The following is a 16,021-nucleotide window of genomic DNA, read 5'->3' as shown; positions in this document are numbered from 1 at the left end:
CAGCAGGGCACTTTCTTCTCAGAAATAACCTATTATGTAAGAAATGTCTGTTTAACACGTATTGTGTAACCACTCCATTTTCCCCATTTCCTAAAAATCTGTAAAACTGAGTGCTTAAACTATAGTGGTTGCACTTTCTCTACCTCAGCTCATAAGCTAACATCACAGACACCCAATATATGTTATACAAAAGACTGATCTTTCAAAGTCATAATGCAAATAAACATTACAATCATGAAAGAAAGACTTAAGGAGATGAAAATACAAAAAAAAAAAAAAAAAAAAAAAAACCCTGAAACTTTTTTGAAGAAAAAACATTATCCAGCGCAGAGGTTTAAAAATACAGATAAAGAGCTCAGAGATAGCGCCCGGACCCAGAGTTCAAACCCCACTACCAACCGACCCCCGGCCCCCCAAAACAAAAATATAGATAAAAGGAAATTGTGGCATCCTTAGTTAATAAGTCTCCTCCAACCCAGCTTAGGAAACAGAAGAGATGTGGAGATCCAGAACTCTTGTAAGGACCACAAAAGCATTACAAGTGAGTGGGGAGAAACCTGTCCCAAACTCACGTCTACAAAATGCCTCTTTTAAGAGACAAGGAAATAAGATTTAGAAGGAAACAAAACCACCAGGTTCACTGGAACAATACAAGAACATGAAAATCTTATAATGTGGGTTCACTGCAAAAATATCCAATTAAATTATATCCCCCCACTTCCTTATTTCTATTTAAAACTCATCCATTTTTCCTCTCTTTTTGACAGCATTGCAGTTTGAAGTTAGGGTCTGTGCTTGCTTGGCTGTCACTCTATCACTTGAGCCAAGCCTTTTGAGATGGAGTCTCACGGACTTTTCTGGCTTCCAAGTGCTACCTGGAGATCTCAGTTTCCTAAGGAGCTAGCATTGCAGTTGTGAGCCACCAAATGCCTGGCTTAAAGAACATCTTTTTATATCTCAGGTTCTTCAGAAGTGGAGCGAGGTCCTATGTAAATGCCTTAAGTATCCCAGCTTGACAATGGTACATAAAAGGGGCCCTAATGCAGAACAGCAGTCCATGATAGGGCAGGAACACAGCCCTGGCTGTCAGAACCACTCAACTAGCATCAAACCATTATTTACACATCCGATTCTAAAGGAACACCTCCTCAGATGATGGGATTATTATGTCCATGTCATCCAGTGGTCAACTATGCTATCTCTAAACCAACTCACCCAGTAATGTTCTGTATGGAGACACTTTTGGACAGTGAGACGCTCTGCTGGGATCGTCTGTTGGCAAACACTGGGGCAGCAGAGGCATCACCCGCTAGAAGGACCGCAGATCTAGGACGTTCCTTGGGCTGTGAGGCTGCAAAGGAAGACAGCACGTTAAATGAAGCATCCCTGTCCACAATGACTGATGCTGGCTTACCTGACAAATGCCACACAGAAGCACAACACTTTAAAATAGGCTAGCCCTTGGAATATGACAGTGTAAGATCATGGAGACAGTTTGACGACAGCTCTAAACTCTGATCCAATAAGTCTACATCTAGAACAACGTAGTTTTACACCCGTCTTCAAGAATGTATGAAAGTTATTCAATGTAGAGTTGTTGAGAAAAGCAAAAGATTGGAAATAACAAAAATGACCAGCAAAAAGGATTTGACTAGTAAGATGCAGTGCTGAGTGTGGTGGCAAATGCCATGTAATATTGCACAGCTAAGGCAGGACAGGGAGTTTGGGTGAAGCACAGAGGTCAACAACAAAACAGCCTTCGCAAAATGAGGACATTCTCCATGTACAAACTATGGTCAGAAGTAACACACACAAAGAATCTTTCACATGGGCTGGGAAGGTGGCTCAGTGGGAGAGCGCTTGCCTTGCATGCATGAGGCCCTGGGTTTGATTCCTCAGCACCACATAAGAAAAAAGAAAAAAGCCAGAAGTGGCACTGTGGCTCAAGTGGTAGAGCGCTAGCCTTGAGCTGAAGAGCTGAGGGACAGCACCCAGGCCCAGAGTTCAGGCTCCACAACCCAACACCCCCCCTCAAAAAAAAATCTTTCACATAAAGAGCTTTTGGAGAAAGAAAACAGGCTTCTGAAATAAGGGATAATATCACAGGAAAACAGGTTAAGGTTAGTAAGATGGATGGGCTGGACCACAGATGAAGTCAATGTCAGTGTGACCAAGTGACTTGTCTAGCCATCTGCATGCAAATATGGATATAGGCTACACTTAAAGTGTCTAAAGGGAGTTTGTATTCTTCCAGGGGAGTACAGACAGGTATAGCCATTCTCAAGCTCTGCAGTACTCAAGAGAAATGAGGCTTATGGCAGTGGCACTCACCTAGAGGATCCATTAAAGCACAGATTACTGGGCTCCACTTGGGAGTTCATGATGCACAGTCGTGGGTAGGACCCAAGAATCTGCACAACTAATTGCTCCTGGAACTATACAGTGAAAACACTACCTTGGGCAAGTCTCACAGGTTCCCATGGAACCAGTGAAAAAAGACTACATTACTTGTCAGCAGTTAAAAGTAAGTGAGGGAAACCGATAGCTGAATCACACTATCTGCTTAAGGAAAACAAAGAAATCTGAAACAAAGGCTTCTAACAATCACCTGTGCCTCCACAACACAATGGGGGGAAAAGTGAGAACATGTAAGTATGAAGTATATCACCTAAATGAACAACAGACAAAACAGATGAATAAACTGACAGAAAAGGCAGATTAGAAAGACAAACACTAAATACTATAATAAGAATGAAATAAGAAATAGAGAATTAAGAGGGAAAACTAGCAAGGAAAACCACAATGAAGCCTTGCATAGACTGGTGAATGGCTGAGCATGATTTACCCAGATTTTAACACTTGAGGTCTTTGAGGTGGGGGAAAATGAACCAATTACATAATTTCACAATTCATAAATAAGTTTAAGTAGCAAGACTCAAACAACTGGGAGGTGCTATAATCAAGTACTTAAGCCCACAACTTGCTAAAGAGGAGACTGGGTTTCCTAATTGCACAGGGGTCATTTACTCACAGTGGGGTCTGCATCACTGCCTTTCAAGCTAGCACACATACTACTGATTACAGAAAGTGTATGGTGATAAATAGCATGGGTAAAGTGCTTTCGTGAGAAAATACTGCTACTGGTCAAGGAAGCTGCAGGCTGAAGCAGCAGCTTCATCCCACTGTGGTCGTCCTGAATAGGTAACTCAAAAATCTTGATGAGGAATGATACATAAAAGCATTACATTATCAAGCTGCAGACAGACCACTGGAAAGGACATCAGAGAAGTCGCTCATCTACTTACGCTTGTTCCTCATGATGACGGTGGGCAGTGATGACGTGTCATGTGCCTGGAGGGTCCCTTTGGGCTGCTAGAGAAAAAGAGAGTGAACGCATGAAGACTGCACAGGACTGCCCGCTTCTACCAATGTGGGGATGTTGCTGCTTTTCCCAGGCTTGCCTTGCTCACTTCCTAGGCAAGGCATTCTTCCCTCTTGTTAGCCAAGACAGCAGCCGAGCTCCCCACAGAAAACCTCGCAGATCCCTTCAGAAAGCTCATCCTCATTGCAGTAACTGCCTGTCTTCTCACTAGACTGCTGGTTACTGATGAGGAGCATCTCTGCCCTTTTCATTCCTGTTTTGCTACTGACTAGCCTTTATACATTGTCAAACTCTTATAAAATGCTTAGTTAGGGCTTGTAGTGAAATATAACAAAAAATACTTTGAGAAATTGTAGACTGAAACATTTAAGTATAGAGAGAAATCCCTAACATGAACTGTTCTAGTTAGGTTACATTGTTACACATAGGAGATGCAACTCAAGTTCTTCTGCAGAACCCAGTGCATTCACAGTATTCACGGTGAAGTCTTAGCACAGATGCCCAACTCCAATAGCTGTAAGGTCAGACAGCTAACAAATGGGAGAAAGGAGTGGAGAGATGATTTAAAACTTGTATATCCTTAAGAAAGAAGCTGTGTGACTACTTGCTACGCATCATGCCAGCTTTTATGGAACTATAAACCTGACACCATCCTGGATGTTTAAAATCTCTAACTGTGGCTGGGAATGTAGCTTACTGGTAGAGTGTTTGCCTAGCATACATGAAGCCCTGCATAAGATTCCTCAGTACTACATACACAGAAAAAGCCAGAAGTGGCATTATGACTCAAGTGGTGTTGAACTAGTGTTGAACAAAAGAAGTTCAGGGACAGTGCTCAGGCCCTGAGTTCAAGCCCTAGGACTGGCAAAAAAAAAAAAAAAAAAAAAAAAGTAAAATTAAAAATCTAAAAATGGATCAATGATTCCTGACTTCGGGTATGTTGGCAATTTATGTTTTTTTTGGGGGGGGGAGGTATGGACCACAGAAAGTAAATATAATAAAAGATGGTTAAAAAACAGACTGAGAAAGTAGTAAGTATTACCTGTGGGGGAAAAAAGCAGGGTAAGAATTGTAAATGCTGACAAAAAAAGCACCCAGGGTTGTATGATCATTCAAATTTTCAGGAAAAATAAAAAATTCAAACTGACAAAAAAAATGTGTGTGCATGCATACATATGGGAAGGGGGGGAGGAGAGGAGCAGTATTGGATGTGAACTCAGGATTTAGTGCTTGCTCAGCTTGCTTGCTTGGAAGATGTTTTACCACTTGAGCTATACTTCTAGCTCTGCTTTCTGCTGATTATTCTGGAGATGGAATCTCAAAGACTTTTCTGGTCTGCCTGACAGAAAAGGTCCTCAAGATCAGCCTCCTATTTAGCTAGGATCAATAGTGTGAGCCATGGACAGCAGGCTTAAGTAATTTTTAAATAACGGCACAACCTCAAAATTAAAAAACAAATACTGAATGTCTGAATGTCAGGGATACAGAAATTGTCTTCTTTCAAGAGGTTCAGTGCTTCTTAAAGGGAAGACACCTAGAAACTCATCAGAACGCAAATTCCTGGGCCCCCTCTCAAGTATGAAATCCTGGGGGCAGCACCCAGTAAATTTCCTCTAGTAAGCCCTTGAGGCCAGTGCACCAAGACAAACGTATCTGGTTTTCAACAAAGCACATACAATGTTGGGCATACATACATACAGCTGGAGAGTCTCTTCAGGTAAGGATTGAAAACAGTCTTCCTAAAAGGCTACACCCAAACCCACACTGTTTCTCTACGCACCACTGGAAAAGCAGCACAGTCCCCCATCCATCATGTATCACAAATCCCTGAATCCCTGCTGCTTTCCTCATGGTCCTACATACAAAAGTTAACAGTGGAGTTGGTGAGGTAGCTCAGTGGTAAAGCACTTGCTTACCATGTTCATTGACCTTCGTTTGATTCCCAGCACCACAAAAATAATAAGAGTATAAGCTTAAAAAAAAAAAAAAAGAGCAGTAGATCTGCAGATATGGTTAAAAAGAAAACTTTAATATTAACATAAACATTAAATTAGCAGAGAAACATATATTTTAACATGTAGGGACTCTGAATGCTTTAGTTTACTAAGATTCTGAAATTCCTGTATTAACTGAGAACTAATTAAAGAAAAATTGCCTTTCAATTCTGGTTAATTTTAGTTGAGACTACGTGATTAAAGCAAAACAAAACAAAACCCATCAGAACTTCAACTCTTATGACTCATGAGAGTTTTGCCAATCTAAATGCTTCTAGTTTAAGCTTCTTCAAAACCAGAAATTTTTTACCTTCATTTTGACCTTCGCACAGGAAGCCAGACTTTCTCTGCAGCCTTTGTGGACAAAAGCACTGCAATCTGAAAAGAAAGGAGAAGTCAAGGTCAAATAAGCAGCAAGGAGCCTGTGGATTTTCAAGTGAAGTCATCCACATCCCATAACTGAAACTACATTTTGCAGTCCTCTTCTCAGAAGCCGGCCTCAGATGATATCAGGAGGAGAAACAAGAACAGATGTGACTTCTGATTAACAAAAATGTGCAACTTCCCAAGGAGGAAGCCTGAGCAGCTACCAAAATATAAACTCGTAGGTTTGCCTTGCTGCTGATTTGTATGCTGAAATCACAAGAAAACATATGAACAAAGCCAGTAACAGGAGTTATAAATTTTGTGTTACTGTTCCCAATCGCAGGGTGTAGATTTGAACATTTATCTTCCACGTGGGATCTCAACTACCCTGACCTTTTTGCAACGTGCTCTGACTCAAGAGCCACACACACAAAGGTGATTACAGCTCTCCCCAAACTCCCTGGGAACCCTGACTTAAGAAAAGGGAGGTCTCCTGAGAGATAAAAGTGACTACAAGCTTGCCAAAATAGAAAGACTTCAATTCAGAACACTTCTGATTTCTCCTTTCCTTGTTCTACAAGGTCCACTGCTCAAGAACTGTTTTTGGAAAGGTCATCCATCGCTAGCTCTTACTGCTGAGATGAAGTCATGAAAAAGAACTGTGCCAAACAAAAGGTCAGGGATGAAGATCTGCCCTTGGGGACGACTGAGAAGCAATCTCTCCTGGGAGAGGCTCACTCAGGAAGTCAGCGCAGACAGCATCCCCTGGGTAATGTTTCAGGAAGTGTACTAACAGGTCCAGCCTTGGCCAACTCATGAAATGGGGGTGGAGGGGGGGAATGATGATTTCTGAAGATCAGACTATGGACTATAGACAGGGGAGGAGAGAGGATGGAATGGTAATAGCCAAGGGTGTGGTAACAGTTACTCTGACAACAGTTGCTCCTGCCATGCCCACTTGGTTCCCAGGACTTTCCCGCACTGTTTTAGAATTCTGCTAGGTTTTTCCTCCTTCACTGTGTTCTTCTGCAGTATGGATGTGTGTATCCATTACTAAACCTAACTCTCCAGGACAGTCAATGCCTAGATTATGGCACCTTTAAAAATGTTTCTCTGTAGATCTCACACCTTTTTTTTTTTTTTTTTAATCTAAGCCAAGTGCTCTGACACAAACTAAGTCAATTATTGACACCAAAAGGAGAACAGGACACAAATAGTTGTCAAGGGACATTAGATTTGGGCCCTGGTCCTGTGGATCACTGTGACTCTCCTCAGGCCTTGGTCTCTTCATCTATAAAACATAAATAGCTGGGTGCTGGTGGCTCATGCCTAGAATCCTAGTTACCCAGGAGGCTAAGATCTGAAGCCAGCCTGGGCAGGAAAGTCCATGAGACTCTTATCTCTAATTAACCACTAGAAAACCAGAAGTGATGCTGTGGCTCAAGGGGTAGAGAGCTTGCCTTGAGAGGAAGAGCTCAGGGACAGTGCCCAGGCCCACCCAGAGTTCAAGCCCCATGACCCAAACAAAACAAAAGAACCCATTAATAAAGAAGGGTCACAGTCTCCCCCCACCCCTTTTTTAAGTAATGAGAACATGCCAATGAAGAAACTTTCACTATCTGCCTCATTTTAGATGTGTCCATTTAATGAATCAGCCCTTCTTGGTGTAGAGCTTAGCCCCACCCCACCACATATGCACCTAAAGAAAATCCTTATAGTACCATCTGTAATACAGACAGTTGAAAGTGATCCAAATGACTGAGTACAGGAATACCTCTGAAATATTTGTATCTGAAATACTGGCAATACAATACCACAGAAAATCCAAAAGTCAATGATGTAGGTCTGTGTTCTCAACATGCTGATTCCCCAAGATACAATACTGGGGAGATAAAGCCAATTACAGAATCAGATACCCTGCCCTGACCCTTTTATGTAAACTAACAACAAAAATTAAAATTTGGTGACATGAGATGAAACTGTAACAGAGATTTGATGTACACCCAGTTTGTGACAGTACTTATCTATGGGAAAGAAGAGGAATAAGAACAGGAAAACAGGGATTCGTTGCTTTTTAAATTTCACTTTCTGGCAGGGAGCTCAAATTTAACTGAAATGGTTTATTTCTTTTTGCTTATGTGGTGCTGAGGAATCGAACCCAGGGCCTCAGGCATGCAAGGCAAGTGCTCTACCACTGAGCCACCTTCCCAGCCCATTGAAATGGTTTATTTCTTAAAAATGAAAAATAATGTAAAGTACTAGTGACAAAATGTCATTTTCTTCCCTTCTTTTCTGATTTTCTTCCCTTCTTTTCTGCTGTGATGGGAAATGAACCCAGGGCTTAACACATCTAAACAAGTGCTCTGTCACATACATACATACATACATACATACATACATACATACATACATACATACATACATACACACACACACGCATGCATGCATGCATGCATGCATACATACATACATAATACATCATAATATATATTATATATATATTAGTGAATGCCAGGTACACAGGTACCTCCTAAATTGTCTGTGTGGAATACTTTGTATTAATATCTTTGAAAACTAAGAAGTTCCTTAGAATTCCTCAGAAACATTTCCACATTATTTGAAGAGTCACCACACCTATAATAATAAAGCTATTTTCAATTCTATTTTATTTTTCTTTGCTTTACTGAACAAGTAAAATGCTTTTAGTTAACTGAGACACATCTCAACACAGCTTAAGTCTTTTTTTTTTTTTTTACAGCTGAAGTCTTAACATGCTCTGTGTTATGGTCATGAGTCTTAGTGGTAAACAATTCATATGGACACCTGCTTCAGATACTGAGGTACCTCCTTAAAAACACTCAGCTTGTTACCAAGCGGTACTTGACTCAGTGCCCAGCCACGGGACAGTCTTGGCGTGTTTTGGTGCAGTTGTACATGAGTGAAAACTTCTAGCCCTCCTGATATCAGGCAGTCATGCGATTAAAACCATATTCTCTGTTTTGGAAAATTTAAATAATTACCAAGAACACAAGAATGAAAGACAAATCAAATACATGTTTAAGGTCACTGCCAAAAACCATACCACAATGTTAGGAAGATCATAGAAAAACTATCTGACCTTTAAATTATTTTATTTAAAAGATTTCCTAATAACAGTGAGCAATATGCTTTCTTTTTCCAAAATTCTTGAAAAAGCTCACAGTGCAGTAATTTATGGTTCAGAACAGAGCCATAAATTAAATTTTTCTGAAATTAAAAGCAAACACCCCATCACCAAAATCCTTGCTCAAAGGAGCCATCAAATAGAAACAGAAGAAAATGAAATGAAACCCACATGACTAGGGAACTGTAATCTATCTGTTGGTACATTCTTTTAAGCTTCTGCCACCAACCACCACAGATCTTTGTAATATGCCATGTATTTTCTCTTTCAGCAGAAAAATGGGCCGTTAATGAGACTAGCTTACAAAAATCAGCTTTGCCAGGCATGGTGACACACATTTATAATCTCAGATGCATGGGAGGCAGAGATGGGAGGAACAAGGCTCCAGGTCCAGCAAGGCAAAAAAAAAGTTATCAAGCCTCTATCTCAACAAACAAGCTGGGTGTGGTAGCGAGGCAGAAACTGGGTGGCAGTCTGACGGTGGTCCTGGGCAAAAGCATCTATCTGAAAAATAGAGTCAGGCAAAAGGAGCTTGTTCAAGTGACAGATTGCTTGCTTGGCAAGCATAAGACCCTGAGAGTTCAAGCCCCTGTATTGTATTGAAACAACAACAACAATAACAAAAACAACAACAAGAAGACCAGCTGCATAGATTTAAGAGGAGTGGCTATTCCAAAATAAACTAAAGTTAGGGTATGGAAGAACCACATGCCTTCTTGAGGAAAGACTGACATTTGTGAGCTGACTCACTCAGCCAGAGCTCTGAAGAGGGGTTTTCCAGTACTAGAGCCCACTGATCACCACTGGGGAATACACTGACTTTTCATTATTCTGTCTACTATAGGCAAATCTGAGAGGCAAACTCTCTATGTGAAAAATGACCCGATCTTTCTTAAGGATACAGGTTGAAGAATTACCTTTCAGAGTAGAAATATGCAACTTCCTCTTATCATTTCAACCCTAACAAAGAAAAAGCAAACAAAATGTTTTAACATGAGCAATGCAGAGATGCACAGATGCCACAATTCTATCCACAGGGAATGTCAGATGATGTTGGTAGCTGGTGTAACAACCACAGTGCTCAGACACTCAACAGGAGAGCCATCTAGAAAAGCGTAACCATCCTCGGCGATGTTCCTTAAGAGTGGTTTCATAAGAACATCAGCAAACAACAAGGAAGCAAAATGAAAGTGCTCTGCTTGAAAAGAACCGACTCTGCTGCTCAGGCTTTCCATTCACCTTCCTTTCCCCTAATAACAAACTTCCTTTTTTGGTTAAGTTACCATTCTCATATATATAAGCAATGAACTCTAAATGCCAGAATCTTGTTTACTTACAGAGCTGCTTTTCATAATGAAATACTAAAGCAAAATACAATCATCAGACAGTCTAAGTTCTTCTGTTTCCTTAGATTACAGCTGGTTTACTTGTTTTATTTTTTGGATCAAGAGGAAGCACCTACTACAAAAGTACTCTGAGGCTGCTAACACAAGAGAAAATAAATCAATAATAATCTAAATATTTCTTTACATCTGTTAGAAGCAAACAGTAAAACCCTGGCAAGATCCAAAAGCCCAAGTAACAAATTCTTTATTCTGAAGGACACACCAAGCTTTCTACAAATACATTTTTCTGTGGAAGCCGGAAAGAATAACTGACGGAAAGAATAACTGACGATCCAAGGTCAGTTTTACATGAGAAAGAATAAATCACTGTAAACACAGCTCTTCTCACCATGAATTCACTTAATCCTAAAGCAGGAGCAGATTGGGCTGTGCAAAAGTCCTTCTAGGGTTTCCTTTAAATTACTTTGAAATATTCCTGACGAAAGACTCCAGCTTCTGCCTGGACTTCTGGTGTTTAAATCCAGGAGGAGAGTGAATGAAAGCTACGTGAATGTTATCTGCCTGTGATTTCTAGCTGCTCTGACCATGACTACCTCTGCATTCCTCCTCATAAAGGGCTTAGCTGTTACACTCTGTCTCAGACTGGCACAGGTGGGATCTGGTGATGTCAGAGATGCTGAGTTAAAACATTCTATGCTGTTCAATCCTTTAGTATCTTCATGTAGATAGTCATATTAAAGTGGTGGAAGGAAGACAAGATAGCAATGCAAATCATCTTAATCACCCTGAAGAACTATGTAGCTCATCTTTCTAAACCACACCTGGAAACCTGATTGAGCAGGTGTGAAGCTTCATTTGGGGGGGGGGGGGGGTTGAGTGAAATGGGTTGATGTTAAACAACAAAAAGTTACTTTCTTGAGAGGGATGGAACATTTACTGAAACTCCTGGGAAGATTCAACATGAGAGGAGACGAAGGGAAAGAACAAATGATTCTGAGTCTCCCAATTACTCAGCCCTTCCATTTCCTGCCAAGATAACAGATGGGGCTTCATGCATGCAAACGTGGATTGCAGGCACTGGCCTCCGGGAAGCCAGGAGAAGCAGACCACTGCTTCTTGTTTTCTGGGAGGATGATTATAACTGTTCCTTTGTTTCCAAGCCTTGACTTCTTCCTTCCTCCTCCTCCTTGTCACATGAGGAAGGCTGCACAATCTAATACACAAATTTCACTGCCACTCCCAGATGGTGAGCCAATTTCAACACTACATTTGGAGCAGGACACAAAGTTGTAGTTCATGCATGGGTGCCTAAGTTTCTGACGTGGAAATATATTTTTGACCTTTGGATGCTTGGTAGGTAACAATGATATCCTATCTGAACTACGAGCTTCTCTGTCCTTCTGTGGGTGATTTCTCCAATTGTGACATGAGACAGGCAGCTGCCATGGTGTCATCAAAGCAGAGGACAAGAAGGCTGCTGAAGGGGCCAAGGTTATACCTAGGAAGCTAAATTAATATTATCCCTTGTATCTACCACCCCAGTTTAATCAGCAGCAGGCAGAACAGCACCACAACTGTTTGCATCAATGGCAAAAGGTTGTAAGGCGTTAACAGTGCCTTGGCAAACCTTCAGAAAAAAAGAATATTGGGTGGGCCATTCAGTTTTTTTATGTGTACATGACAGGTTTAACTTAGCGTTTTTAAAAATCACTACTTTAATAGAAACAACAGAGCCAAGAACCATACACAACATTTTAAGATTCATTAAGACAAAGGTGAATGAGGGGAAGAAATAAAAGGTTTTCAATTTACATTAAAAAAAAATCCTCTCCTAGTGCACGCCGACAGCACAGCAGTGTCCTTAATACACTCACTGCCCAGAGGGCCCAGCAGAAATCGCTTAGGCTTAATAGGAAGAGGAATCAAGAAATCAAAATGGGACTAGGATGCCTGTGGTTAAAAGAGGTGCACTCTCTTAGCCCATGAACTACAAATGGCCTTTATATTTTAGATGGTAGGAAAAAGAAATGAAATGATGGGTTTTACACAACATGCAAATATTTAAATTTTATGTCCATAATAAGGCCTTATTGTTCCTTTGTTTATATATCTATGGCTACTTTGTCCTGCAACTGCAGAGTCTGGTAGTTGTGACAGACCAGATGGCCCTCAAAAAAGTTAACTGACTCTGGCAGGCCTGTGAGTGCCTCATCAAAACCAGGAACTGAGCTGGTTATTACAGAGATCAGCAGTAGGCTAATATGGAACATCAATGCACATGATGTTGGTAAATGGATAAAGCATATGCCAAAGGAACAGATTTGATCCTTTGGTCTAGTGATATAACTCAGAGATAGAGAGCTGTCTAATATATGAAAAGCCTCAGGACTGATCCCCAGCATAGGAAAACAAAGCACAAGACAGCAACAAAAATAAGCCCACATAACCCAACAAGAGACTGCTAGGCAATTATGGGGTTTTTAGGTTATGAATTGTTCCGACAGGTACACAGATTTCCTGAATAGGAGGTAGTCTGTGAATAATAGAGCAGAGTATTTGAAATTGGGGATGTCTGAAAAATTACAGGCTAGAGTTTATACGTTTACAATAAATTTCCTCAATGATGTTTAAAGAAAAAGACAGCCAGAGCTACTTTTGCACATAAATGAGGAACAGATAAGGGGTAGGATGGACAGGAAACTAGAAGCAAATCAGCTTTCCTGAACCAAGAGAGCCTCATCTTAGGAGCAGAACAAGCAGGTCTCTTACTTGCACAAGTGTAGGCTTCTTTGTTGGTGAAAGGCTTCATACATTGGCTACAGCTGATGGGACCAACAATAGGAATGGAACTGAAAGTATGTCCGTTGAGAGGCTTCTTATCTTTCTCCTTTTCTTTAGAATCTTTCTCTTTCTCCTTAATTTTATCTTTCTCCTTCTCCTTTTCCTGCTGAAAAAAAGATTCAATAGTTAATTCAACACTGAAAGGTCTTCCTAAATGCCCAGATGGCATGTGGTAACTATTTTCGAACAAAGGGGAACTTTACACCGACAGACACTAAGCCCAAGGGCTAACAGCAGCAAGAGATATTGTCAAGCAAAGTCTCCTTGGTAAGGCACAGGGTAATAATCCACATAGGAAGCAATGAGCTTAGTGTCAGTATGTGGATGGAGAGGAGAAAGGATGGTGGCAATTCTGGGGTCAGAATTTCTCCAGGGAGGGGAAAGATGCTGCACAAAACATCACACTAGCTGCATATCAATCGCTTCCTGAGGAGCTTGTGTGAGATACCCTCCCGAACTCTAAGCCAAAACTATTAAATATTTCGCACACAGAGATTTCACTGATTAGAATTTTTAAAGTTATGGATCTTAACTTTGGCCCAATATTCCAATGAGAAAGAAGAGGCTGTTGAGAAAAAGGAAGACATCTTAGGTCTGGGATGAAAATTAAGTTCTTCTGCTATTACCACTACTGCTTATAATAATGTACTGTAGCCAGGTGTACACTATTTCACCCAACCTATCTTTTATTTGCAGAATGGTAAAGGTACCCATTTCTTATGTTTAAAAAAAATAGAAACTGGGCACTAGTGGCTCATGTTTATAATCCTAGCTACTCGGGAGGCTGAGATCTGAGGATCACAGTTTGAAGCCAGTCTGGGCAAGAAAGTCCATGAGACTCTTATCTCCAATCAACCACCAGAAAACCAGAAGTGATGCTGTGGCTCAAAGTGGTAGAGCGCTAGCCTTGAGCAAAAGAGCCCAGAGACAGGCAGTGCCCAGGCTCTATAACTGACAAACAAACAAACAAACAAAAATAAGTGAAATAAAACATGGAGAGCATTTTGCACAGTGCGCAGCATGTATTAACATTTAACAAACTGTATGTAATAACTCCTATCTGAGCTTTGCTAGCTTACCACCCTCTAACCTAACACTGAAATTCATTCCCTTACAGTAAAGAATTTTTTTTTTTTTATATTATAGCCAGTCCTGGGCCTTGAACTCTGGGTCAGAGCTCTGTCTCTGAGCTTCTTTTTGCTCAAGGCTAATGCTCTACCACTATGAGTCATAGTGCCACTTTTGGAGTCTCATGGACATTCCTGCTAGGGCTAACTTCGAACCAGATCTCAGATCTCAGCTTCCTGAGTATCTAGAACTACAGGTGTGCCTATCAGGAAGGACTGCCCTGACTGAAGGATAAAAGAAACTGACGAGTATCAGGAGGACATCAAGGCAGAGAGGCATAAGAGGTCTGGAGAGGACAACTGCCTTGTTTGTCCCTTCAAACAAGTAGCCACCATGGCCACTTCTCCAGTGAAAATGGGGACCCGGAGACAGGCATTCCCCAGGCCTGCCCGCTCACTGCTCTGCCCGGAGGCCCAGAAAGACAGAAAAGCAGGCACAGCATCCTTGGTTTAAAGGGAAAAGGCTTCCCAAGACCTGCTCTCTGATCTCTACTGTGAAGAACCCTGCATCCCCATGGTCTCTCTGATCTCCCAGAGGGGGAGGGGGGGAGAGGAGGAGGAGGAGGAGGAAGAGGAGGAGGAGGAGGAGGAGGAGGAGGAGGGGGGAGGAGGGGGGAGGAGGGGGGAGGAGGAGGAGGAGGAGGAGGAGGAGGAGGCGGCGGCGGCGGCTGACATTCGCCGCCGGCTGACATTCACAGTGTTCTCAAGTTACCAGCCACTGCACTCAGTCACCCTCTGGTGACTGAGCTCAGGACACTGGCACAGGGTGTGACAAAGGTGGCTTGAGTACCAGACTGCTCTCACTTTTGACACCTCGAAACAATACAGGAATGTCAGAAATTCTCTGGCAACCCAAGAAAGCAAAGGGCTTTTATGTGACATCAAGCATCAGTCCAAGAGGGGCTGTCACCAAAACTTACACAGGCATGAAGAGAAATGGAAAGGTACTTAAGCCTTGATATTGAACAAGTAACTGAAGGGTGCTTACTGAAATACCTAGAATAGTCAGGGACATTTCAGGTTCACACTGGACTTGAGAGGCCAGAACATGCTCTTTACTTGCCATATTTTAGAAGTAATTTTTGGCAAAGCATTCAACTGACTCATCAGTATCAGTGGACTAAGGACTAATTTCTTTTCAAACCAACTGAACCATGAAGACCTACAATTCACCTCTATCGCCACTGTTAGAATCTAGAAAATACCTAACAAGTGGGTTCACGAGCATAACAACTACTATCATGTAATTTTAAATCAATACCTTCCACACAGATTATTCCACCTGACTCAGTAACAATGAAGTAGACAGGATGAATGTTCTTTCCCACTGAAAGGATAATAAATGACAGCCAAAATCCTGAACAGTTATGAAGGGTGATGAAGCATCATAGTAAGTAATTCACACATTTTATTACAATAACCAAATTAGTTCTATTTATCCCCATTTCCTATCTGAGGAGACTGAGGGTTAGGGATGCCCAATAATGCACTCAAGTGTACACAGGTAGTATTCCTGCTGGAATTCAACTGAAGTGGACCTGGCCACTTCAAGCTCAGATCTCTTTTCTCTGCTTGGGCAGAGGTCCTGAGAGGTTCCTTGATTTGCAAAATGTTTCTGACGAAAAGATCAGTGGTCAAGATTAGAACCCGTGTTTTCTGCCTTCTTCAGAACTCATCTACTAGGAAGAAATGGTAAATATCTGCTAAGTCTATCATTCACATCAAGTCCTTTGTTAACAGAATATATGTCACAGAAATCTAAGAGCCAAATTGCCCATACTATTAAGCTAACAAAACAAAAC

At 41.4% G+C, this 16,021-nt stretch overlaps 1 protein-coding gene across 10 annotated transcripts in view; it reads right to left on the bottom strand.

The window, feature by feature from the left end:
• The window catches only part of Akap13 (A-kinase anchoring protein 13), a 174,876-nt gene that overhangs the window by 21,997 nt on the left and 136,858 nt on the right, over positions 1-16,021 (bottom strand). For 7 of the 10 annotated variants that reach the window (XM_070043194.1, XM_070043196.1, XM_070043199.1 and 4 more), the window contains 4 exons: positions 13,021-13,198; positions 5,687-5,754; positions 3,306-3,372; positions 1,216-1,351 (listed from right to left, as the gene is read on the bottom strand). In XM_070043194.1, coding sequence (XP_069899295.1) covers positions 1,216-1,351; positions 3,306-3,372; positions 5,687-5,754; positions 13,021-13,198 — 449 coding nt within the window. The remainder of the gene's footprint in view (positions 1-1,215; positions 1,352-3,305; positions 3,373-5,686; positions 5,755-13,020; positions 13,199-16,021) is intronic. The other 3 variants (XM_070043197.1, XM_070043201.1, XM_070043203.1) reach the window with 1 other exon arrangement.

Source organism: Dipodomys merriami, unplaced genomic scaffold (genome assembly GCF_024711535.1).
Source record: "Dipodomys merriami isolate MVZ:Mamm:240054 unplaced genomic scaffold, mDipMer1.0.p SCAF_33, whole genome shotgun sequence".
Classification (NCBI taxonomy): Eukaryota; Metazoa; Chordata; class Mammalia; order Rodentia; family Heteromyidae; genus Dipodomys; species Dipodomys merriami.
The sequence above is the reverse complement of the archived record's forward strand: the minus strand, read 5'-3'. Positions and strand labels throughout refer to the sequence as shown.